This window comes from Lygodium microphyllum, chromosome 12 (genome assembly GCF_053477565.2).
Source record: "Lygodium microphyllum isolate KBCC chromosome 12, Lygodium_microphyllum_v1.1.10, whole genome shotgun sequence".
Lineage (NCBI taxonomy): Eukaryota > Viridiplantae > Streptophyta > Polypodiopsida > Schizaeales > Lygodiaceae > Lygodium > Lygodium microphyllum.
Window position 1 is genome coordinate 77913692 of NC_141146.1, and position 10036 is coordinate 77923727.

A 10036-nucleotide genomic window follows, 5' to 3' on the forward strand; every position below is an offset into this window, starting at 1 on the left:
CCTCAAAGTACATTAACTTTGGTCCTCAACCTAGACTCAAAGGTTGTGCAAGGTCCCAATCTTGCCAAGGACAATCACGATCTAGGACAAGAAAGGGTTGCCGGTCTTGTGAAAGTTCAAAGACCTTGCCCCAAAGATCAGGGTAGCCATGAGGGACTTGTGTAGTGAGACGCGTGTCCCTTTGAAAAAGAATGTTGATGCTATGATGAAGTCTAAGGAAGAACATGTGTTGACAGTGACTTGTGGGCCAAAATGTATGGTTGATGGTGTGGTAATAGAGGAAGTGGATTAGGCGACTAAGGCCAACTCTTGTTCTTTGTGGGTTAGCAAGCCCCATGTGTTGGAATACATGGAAGTAGAGAAGAGCTCGTCTAGCCCAGCGAGCATAAAGGAATTGGGCCCATATGATGATTTGTGTGTTGATGAGGCCAAGAGATCAAAAGTTGAGTTGAAAAAGAGTGAAGTGTTGATGTGTGATGGAGTGGATGTGTTGGAGTACTTGTCCGGCCAAGTGAGCTTAAATGAACTGGGACCATCTATGCCTTGTAGTAATGTTGTGTGGAAGATGAAGTGAGCAGCGAAGTGTGTGTGGATGACTCCTTGCGTCGGGAGGATAAAAGAATGGCCAACCCTGTTGTTGAGACTTGTGGTACCGGGAGTATAAATGAACGTGCCATGTGTGTTGAAGAAGTGAGCGGAGTTGTGTGCATGGAAGACTTATTCAGCCACAACTATGAAGGAACAATGATGACGTGTGTTGAGAGGAAGGCTCCTTACATCATGAGGGTAAAGGAACAGCTGCATGTTGTGGTGAAGAGGTGAAGTGTGATGTTGGTGTGGAAGCAAGTGGTGGGAAGACGGGAGCCAATGAGGGCTGCCCAAGAAAAAGAAAACGTGGAAACTTATGAACTTTGTGTCTGTGCCTAGAGCAAAGGATAAGACCACTAGGTTAATTCCTGCACTCCCAAAATCTGAATTGGTTTGTAGGTGACAACGGCTTAGCTTCAGCAATGAAGTGAGGTCCTACTACTACGTACCGATGCTATAATGGTTGATTAAAAGGGTGAAAGACCCTCATGCTATAATGGTTGATTAAAAGGGTGAAAGACATTCGGAGCAAAGGCCAATTCCGAGGGTGATAGGCCCTCACATGGCGATATGATTGGGAGTGCTAGGGCGCTTCGAGTGTGGTCCAATCATGGTGAGTGGATCTTCATAAATGGAACCCAAGTGGCAGAGCTGTGGGATGAAACAAGCCCTATACTCACCACGAAGTGAATTTCAAGGAGATGCATGAACTTGAAAAGCCCTAGTGTGCAATCAAGCTCATTCCGGTCGTTGGCCCAAAGGGATGTTATCTACTTGGGGAAATCAAAGTGGTCGGATGGCTATGAGATCGAACCAAGATAGAGGCAAGGAGGCTTCACCCTCCAGGTTATTCCAAGTGGATTTGGCTCATCACAGAGCACACTAGGAAAGAAAGGGTGAGGTGTGAAGGTTAGCCCTAATCAACACAGTAAAGATGGATGCGGACATGTTGAGGCCCATGATTGAAGCAAAGCAAGACGCGGTGACCCCTCCACTCGAGTTGCTTAAAAGCTAGGGTGCCTTCTTGTGCAATCAGGCCGTTGTGGGCTAGTTCAAAGTAATCATGGTGGGGGAAATGTCCCTCGCAATGCAAGCTAGACAATTCCATGCTATGAATCGAGCTTGTTTGCCTTCAACATGGACCATAACATGTGATCTGGCCAGCAAGCGTGGCATGTACGAATAAATCTGAACACCATCTTTTCTTCCTGCACGTGTCAAGGATAGATCCGGGCAATAGAGGCCCAAAAGTGTTTGCCACGAGGGAAATGGCCCTCACTCTACAGGCGCAGTGCTTTGATGCAACCCATCAAGTCAACGCATGGTATCCAGGTGCTCTAGCCCACTAGTCCAAACTTCTGAAGGGGTATGCTGCAAAGAGGGTGAGGGTACTTGATGCGGGAGATATGGATCTCATGCAGTGGACCAATTAGCATCCAACTTCTAGGCATGTCATGCAGTTGGCTTCTGCTCCACATGCTCCCCGTGCAACCTAGTCCAAGAGAATACTCCCCCTTATCTCTTCAAAGTCATGCGGTGCAAAGCAGGGGAGGATTCTTGATGCGAGTGAAATGGACCTCGCAAGAAGAGCAAAGCATCATGCTGCTATGCAAGATGATGAGTGGCCAAAAGCTAGGAGCTCATCAAGCCGGATCTATGTCACTAAGAGCATCAAGAAGAGGAAAAAGAAGTAAGCTCCAATGAAGATCCATGCCAACAAGGGCACCACCATCAAGATCGGGGCTTCAAGTGAGATGCGTGCCTTCAAGGGCACCAAGACAAGAAGGCGAGTGGGAGGTGTTGCAACCTATGATTGCACCTTCCACGCAAGGCCACATGCGGCTTCGCTTTGGAGACGTCATGCCACCTTCAACTTGTTCCCTTGAATGTGTGCTCAATAGAAGAGCCAGGCAACTAAGGCCCAACTCTTTCAAGGGGAGGTGCTTTTTAACCAAAGTGTGCCTCTTGGATCCAAGAGCGCGTGGCTACCTCATGTTTTCTTCTTCTTGAAATCGGGATTGATAGATGCGGCCAGAAACAACTACTCATCATGAGGTGTCTTAGCATGGACCCTTACTTTTTGGGCTTGGCATTCAGAGTGAAAGTTGGGTGTCGAGCCCTAGTCCACAAGTAGTTTTGCACGCTCAAGTTGTCTGGCCCAATGTTGGAGCACGGGTGCGCAACGTGCTCTAATAGGGTTATCTACCACTTTGTGCTTGTAAATATGGTCAGCAAGTGGATGGTTGATGTGCACAATAAAGTCTCTTTCACAAATTCTGCCGAGTCCCGTTCCATTCCACAGTTGTAAATAGAGTTAGTGGGTGGAATGTAAGAAGAGTCTTGAAAAGGCCTTGTTCCACAGTTGTAAATAGAGTTAGCGGGCATGGCACCTACCTGGCAGACACTGACCACCTTGATAGTGAGGTGCGTTAAGACCCTTGAATTTTGAAGTCTAAGTTTGAAAGCCACTTTTGCAGGCCATGAGATGGTTCCTCTACTCGATGTGGACATCGATTTTTTTCAAGGGGAGGTGGGTAGGAGGGAGTACCTCCTAGCTCCCTCACCCCGCAGCGTCAAGTCATGCTTGGAAGCATGTTGATAGTGCCAGCCCTCACCTGCGAACCATGATACTCTATGCCTTTGGCTTGTGATGTACATAGTCCCTTCAAACGAATATGAGCTTTGCCCTCAAGATGGGCCATTCTGCAAACTTTGGTGCCGTGTCATGTTGAGGAGTGCGTGTCGTGTTGAGAAGCGGTGTTGTGACGCGATGTGTCGTGATCTTGCAAGATGCCTGCAAGGGGTCGCAGGCATGCTATGCGGGGGATTGCAATGGCCCGGACCGTTACACACACACACACTCTCTCTCTCTCGCCGCCCCCCCCCCCCCCCCCCCCCCCCCCGCCCTCCTTCCTTGTCGGCCTGCATGCAGGGAATCAGCCAGCCAGCCAGCCAGCCAGCCAGATAGCGCCAGTTCAGGTGGTTTTGGGGGCTGACATCCAACAGAAAGTCAACAATCAGAATTTGTGGATTGGGGTAATGTGCCTATACAGGCAAAGCTTCCATTTACAAGGATACTATTAGTTGAGTGTTGATATATATGAGATCACTTGGACGGGGACCAAGAAGGTTAAAGTATTGTTTGTAGCCATTATCTCACAATCATGGACTCCTCTTGCCAAAAAAAGAAAAAAAAAAACCTGAGAGGCTGGGGTTGTTTTGCTTTGCGTTTTTGTAGTCTCTTGAGTGCTAGTAACAAGGTGATTGGTGGTGCAGGAAGGAAGTGAAGTTGGCTCTGAATTTGTGGAGTTTGTGAAGACACATCAGGTGCTTTTTGCTCGTGTTTTACGAGATGATAAATTTGGCATGGAGCTATATGACCTTGAAGAACTTGATCTTGTTACAGCAATAACTAGCAAGGTACCATACTTATTGCAGAGATATCACTCTACATTGGTTAGTTTAATGAAGCTTATTTGAAGTTCATAGAAGGAAGTACCTGTGAGAAGTTTCAACATTAGCTTCTCTGGAACTGATGTAAAGCTTCTAAGGCTCCAAGATTTAGTTCTTTTCACATTTTGAAAAAATTTAGTTAAACAATTGCACTGTCAGAATATAGCTTACTGATTTATTGGGGATTCACTAGGGGCAGAAATGTTTGTTTTTTTTCCTGCAGGTTTGGCATCTGGTTAAAGCAGATGATTTAGGAATCACCCAGGCTCTCTATAGTCTGATGTGTGTCTATTTTTTGCTGGATGGAGACTCAAGAAATCGATATGTCTCGTACATTAGAGAAACTAAGCGCCTGCCTGGGCCTATATCAGGTGTTCAGGAGGTAGTTATTCAAAGTGTACTTAATTCAGAACCAGTTCTGTCTTGCTTATGCCTCAAAGTGAATCTTTTTCCTTTTCAATTTTGTAGACTGCTAGGAAAGTGGAGCTCCTGCTTGCCCATATTCGCTGCAACTTGATATCCTTTCTCTTCACTATGGTGGTGCAACATGGATTGCGGCTCCATTTCTCAAATCCGACTGTACGTTGAGAATTCACCATTTCAAATCTGACTGTATATATTAATGTTAATGCATTTCAAAATAGGTGCTTTGTTTCTTCCCCAGCGCTTCCCTAGTTGGAACGAACTACAAATGCTTGTTTTCTACCTCAGGTTGTGTCAGAGATGCTGCCAATGGGACATCTCACACTGGGAAGCCATAAACAGCCCACCTTACTGCTTGTGGCAAGCCTTTTGGAACAGGCGGTTATTGACCTATCAACCATTGTAGAAGAAAGAGCATTACTTTTGACTAAGGTAACACTCGGAAGCTCTGTAAGGCTTTCTCAAGTAACAGTTCAGGTTATGCCATTTTCTGATGTTAGCTGTTGTTTCTAGATTCAAGATATTAACGAGCTTTCAAGGCATGAGGTTGATGAGATAATAAAGGCATATAGTAGATTGGAACATGCAGGTGATGCAGAGTCACTGAGAAAGAGGTGGGTGCCAGATCTTCAACTTTGATCTTGCTTGCATGTTTTCTACAGTCAAACTGATTGGATATTTCCTTTGGTCAAATTGTACTGTGTTTTGCAGGAGATATATTGCATTGATAGAAATGTGCAGTGCAGCAGGCAACAGAGAGTCCCTGATTGCACTTTATTATTATATAATTGAGCATGCTCTTAATATTCTATTTATTCACTACGAAAAAACGTAAGTGCTTTCCATTTGGAATCTGGGGTTCGGAATCTATTCTCCCTTTTTCGCCCTTGCTAATGGAATGCTATGTTCATATTTGACAGACTCCAAATACCTGAGCAGTTACGAGGAGCGGTTGAACACATTGAAGCTGTTGATTCTCTGTTCGGAAGTAATGAAGAATTACAACGCTTGAATGAGAAGCTGTTGCCAACTCTTCAGCATCTCGAAAGAACTAATGAGGTTTCTATTGCATTTCACATGTCATTTACTAAATTTATAGTCAAGGATATGATGCATCGTATCACTCTAGAGATTTCCATGTTTGCATCATGCACTGTAAGTGTGATTTGTGTCCTTTGTGCAGGAGAGAGCACGACAAGAGGATAAACAAATTGGCAGGCTTATTCGCTCTCTAAAGCAACATATAATACTGGATCTACATCAAAATTGACACTGCAGACTGAAGCCTCTTTGTAATGTACTTCCGATGCCAAAACCATAGCATAAGGGTGCTACAGAGCGAAGGTTCTCTTTGTAACTCACTTTGTATAGACAAAGCATTATCATTCTGAGGTGTATAGGAAGCACGATTTTCAATCATTCTGAGGTGTATAGGAAGCACGATTTTCAAAGTTCAGTCTTGGACATTCTAATAATAAACTATTTCAGTCTGTTGGTGTAAATGTGTTCTGGTATGTGTAAGAGCTAGGTGATGTCCAAATTTTGCTCAAGCTTCTGAGAGCATAATCTTCAGACTAATTCAACATAAAATGCAAGAAAGATATAACAATGCTAATTGAATGATGGCACTATTTGTAGTTCCATGATCTCATTGGATGAAGCAGCTGGTGAAAATTTTTCTTTGCTAAAAGAAATTGGGTCGGCTGAAGGTTAGCCCCTTCTAGGTCACCTGAAGAACTGATAAGCTGACCTGATGCCTGGCTTTTTCCGCCTATGCCTGCCCCTGGCTCCTTCGTTTCCTGCTTTGCCTCATACCCAGTTCTACTAATCCTACTGACCAGTGCCACTGACACTGCACATCTCGACCTGGAACCCTGGTCACCATCTTCACTGCCTGCATTGCGACGCCAAGCACCTGCCTACTGCTTCCCAACACTACCTCCGAGTGCACATCGGCAAGGTGGTAGCCGGAGAGAGGCAGAACAGCTGCTGTCTTATGTTGAGGAAGCTGTCTGATAGATGTAGTGTGTGGCCAGCAAGTAGGCGCTTGCTGTAGATAGGAAAACATACGCTGAAACAGGTCCTGGCACCTGCTGATGCAGATGATGATGATGTTAGCAAGCTGGGGCAAAATGCAGCCTATAGGAGCTCGCTAGGATGAAGGGCGATAGCTGGGAGATGACCACGTGGCACGGCAGTAGGCTGGATGATGACCTCAACAAGAGACGAATGTAGGCAGTAACCACCTTTTGGCTGTCACACACCAACTCGAGACGGCAACTGCAGGAGTTGGAGGTGATGATATCGGTAGCTGGAGCAAAAGCATAAACTGTAGGATCGTCCTAGGAGGAGGCGAGAGGTGTGAGAGGCAGCGGCAGATCATGGACTGGCAGCAACATGATGAGAAAGACTGATGTAGATTGGTGGCACAAAGATGACGATGATCGTGGAATGCAAAGGGTGGGTACAACAGGGAAGAGATGTGGATGTTGACAGGGTTGTCTCTGTATGTAGTACAGACTGATCCGTACAGTACTGTACCATACGTATTGATACAAATTAGGATGAAAGAATACGGTATTTTTTGCCACTTCCCCCAAGCCTACAACGTTTCTTTTTTTTCCTTCTCGCTTTTCTCCAAGCCTCTCTCTCTCTCTCCCCCCCCCTACACTTCTCTTATTTGTATGTTGCATGTGGCATGAGGTTTTGTGATGTTACCCTCTCTCTCTCTCTCTCTCTCTCTCTCTCTCTCGCCTACACTTGTAGGTAATACTAGTGCATGTTGCATGTGTGGCATGAGGTTTTGTGATGTTACCCTCCAGTATTCATCTTATTTACTCCAATAGTATTGCTACTTATACTTCAAACATCTATTCTTTTCTTTGTAGTCCAAAATAATCAAGGTAAAATCTTTTTTTATACTAATATTGTACCACACCTTATAAAACCTTAAGGTATCATTAAGTACCTTTCATACTTGACAACTATGAATGTTGAAGACTTGGCATTCCTTGAAAAGTAAAGCAAGGGGAGAATTGTGTGCTTAGGTAGTTGGTACATGCCCATTCTTGATATTGGTTTTAAGTTACATGGTGTGCCAATGGCATTCTTGGTAACAAAGCACTAGAGTGAAAAGTGATACATCTCTCGAGTGTGTAATGATGGCCTAAAGCTCAAACATGGATTGAAGACAATGTGTACTAAGACTATTTAACCTATGGCGGGTCTAGAGTAGGGTCATGAATTTTTAAGTTAAACAAATCTAAATATCCATTGAAAGTGGGAGGGAAGGGTATAAATTCTGAATGTGAAGCACCAAAATCATACTCAACTGAAACAAGGCAAAAGACTTTTTGGAGCATCTTTGATCATAAATATTATTCAAATCCAGATTGGTAGCTATTTGGGTCTCCATAGTGACTTACAGCTCGTTCCTACATAATAGAAGCAAAATAGATATGATTAGGATCATAGGAAAATGGATAATATAAAGTTGGTCAACTTCAAGAATTTGGATTTTTGGTTGTATTTGAAGGGGTTTTCCTCCCTCAATTTGAGAGAGAAGGAATCCTGTGAACCAAGTATCATATAACTAAGATGAACCTTATGAATGAGTATGAAAGGCGGACGAGCTAGGCTTGGATAAATGAATCTTGAAAGAATAAACAAAATACTCCATGAAGCCTTGAGATATGCTTTAGAAGAGAAATGACTTTAATACCATGTGTAAATATATCATGGCTTACAACAAAAAACACAGTATATAACCATGATTGAAATATTGTACTAAATATAAATGCAAAAATGTAAAACACAGGAATGAATATAGTTGAAAGAATAAAAATAATAAATAATATTGAATGTGTATAGAATGCTCAAGGGCGGAGCTATCCAATATTGATGGCTCTAGTGGAGCGAGTTGTGGAATGTATTTGGGTTGTATCATCCTTGATGGATTCAGAGTATAGTAACCAGTGGTTAGAGTTAAAGCTAATGGAAGAGTGGGCACTATAGGTGCTATAGGCTACTAGAGGATGGCTACTCTATGTGCCTCTCATGGAGTGGATGACAATGAAGGATCAATATGGTAGTAGCTAAGAAAGAGTGGTAGCAATAGATGATGGATTGGCAACCATGTGTTGAAGATTGGTGGCATATACTAGTGATGAGAAGGGATGCACTAAACTCTTTATAGATGAGGAATCAACCAAAAGTGGGGTGTATGCTTGTGAACCATTGAAACACAGTGAGTGCATTTTAGTCTTGGGATTGTTTAATGAGCTAATTGAGGCTTAATGTATAATTCACTTTCTTAACTTAACATAGTCTCTTCCTTAGCTTCAATTGCTTGCATACCCTTTGTGTACCATGGTAACTTTTCAACATTCTTCTAAGCAGCGGCCTTCTTCCCTAATCGTTTGCTACTCTCTTGCATCTTGAAACTAATCCATTAGGTTTTAGAAGTGCATGTAGCTCAAAATTCTACGGCACAATAGTTTGAAGGAGCAATTAAGACTTGTGAGATAGTAGGCCTTGCATTGCCTTCACTAAGGAACTCTAATGTAGCCCTTGATGTTACATAGTGCTTTATTGCCAATCCACTTAGCTTTAGAACAAAGTTCATTATCAAGGATGGCCCTCCACATTGCATGCCTTTTCATACTCTTAAGATCTTTGTGCATGCTAGAATATGTGTTTGTTTGTGTTAGAAAATGTCCTAGTGTTTGATAGCAATGTGTTAAGGCACTAGAAGGTTAAGGCATTTTGGTTTGTGGTAGAGCCATGGTGGATCTCTGTCAAGGTGGTGACACTAGATTATTGGCCATTTATGTCTCACATGGTTAGTGAGATAAGGGATAGTTTTGGACCACCATCAGTAGCTACCTCGTTAATCATTAGATAGTATTCGATGACTTCAATATAATAAAGACATGGGAGGACACGATGGATTGGTGCATAGAGATCATTAAAGGATAGAAGGTAGGTTGCTTGGGAGTTTCAAATTAAAGGATAGGATCCTTGGTTTACAACTATGCTTGATAGATCCATAGGCTCACTTCAATTCTCCAAGTAAGGCAATCTAATAGAGGCCATCATCTTCTCTAGGATGAATAGGTTTTATGTTAATGAGGCATGTGAGCTGTGATAGACTAGATCGAAGGTTCTATATAGATGATAAACTACTGATAGAGGTGGGAAATTTGGCATTATTCTTGGCTCTATTCTATTGGGGTGTTTTAGTTGGTTCTCTTCATGAGAGTTAGAGAATCCATGCTAGTGCTAGGATCCTGCATCACTAATGTCACAATGATGATCTTAGAAAATCCCTCATATCTATGTGGAACTAAACATTTTTTACTTGGGCAGGTTGTTAGAGACTTAAATGAGAGCTTGAATAAAATTCATTCATTCTTTGAAGAGGAGGCTACAAGGCGGAGACATGGACTTCAAAAGAGGGAGGACTACATGAGTATAATTGTTTGCAATTTAAAGGGAGGAGGAGCATCCAAGTTGTAGTTGGATGGATTAGAAGATACCTATTAGAGTAGATTTAGTAAAGCAAGTAGAGATT

General features: G+C 43.1%; 1 protein-coding gene across 2 annotated transcripts in view; it reads left to right on the forward strand.

Moving 5' to 3' along the window:
* EMB3142 (nuclear pore complex protein (DUF3414)) overlaps positions 1–5981 on the forward strand; it is a 186710-nt gene extending 180729 nt beyond the window's left edge. Inside the window, exons 38-45 of one of the 2 annotated variants that reach the window (XM_087689635.1) lie at positions 3865–4008; positions 4265–4423; positions 4510–4620; positions 4753–4896; positions 4978–5078; positions 5176–5295; positions 5385–5523; positions 5648–5981. In XM_087689635.1, the coding sequence (XP_087545761.1) occupies positions 3865–4008; positions 4265–4423; positions 4510–4620; positions 4753–4896; positions 4978–5078; positions 5176–5295; positions 5385–5523; positions 5648–5734 (1005 nt within the window). In that variant the 3' untranslated portion in view covers positions 5735–5981. Of the gene's footprint in view, positions 1–3864; positions 4009–4264; positions 4424–4509; positions 4621–4752; positions 4897–4977; positions 5079–5175; positions 5296–5384; positions 5524–5647 lie in introns of those variants that run through there. The other variant, XR_015692667.1, reaches the window with a different exon arrangement.
* The last annotated feature ends 4055 nt before the right edge of the window (positions 5982–10036 follow it).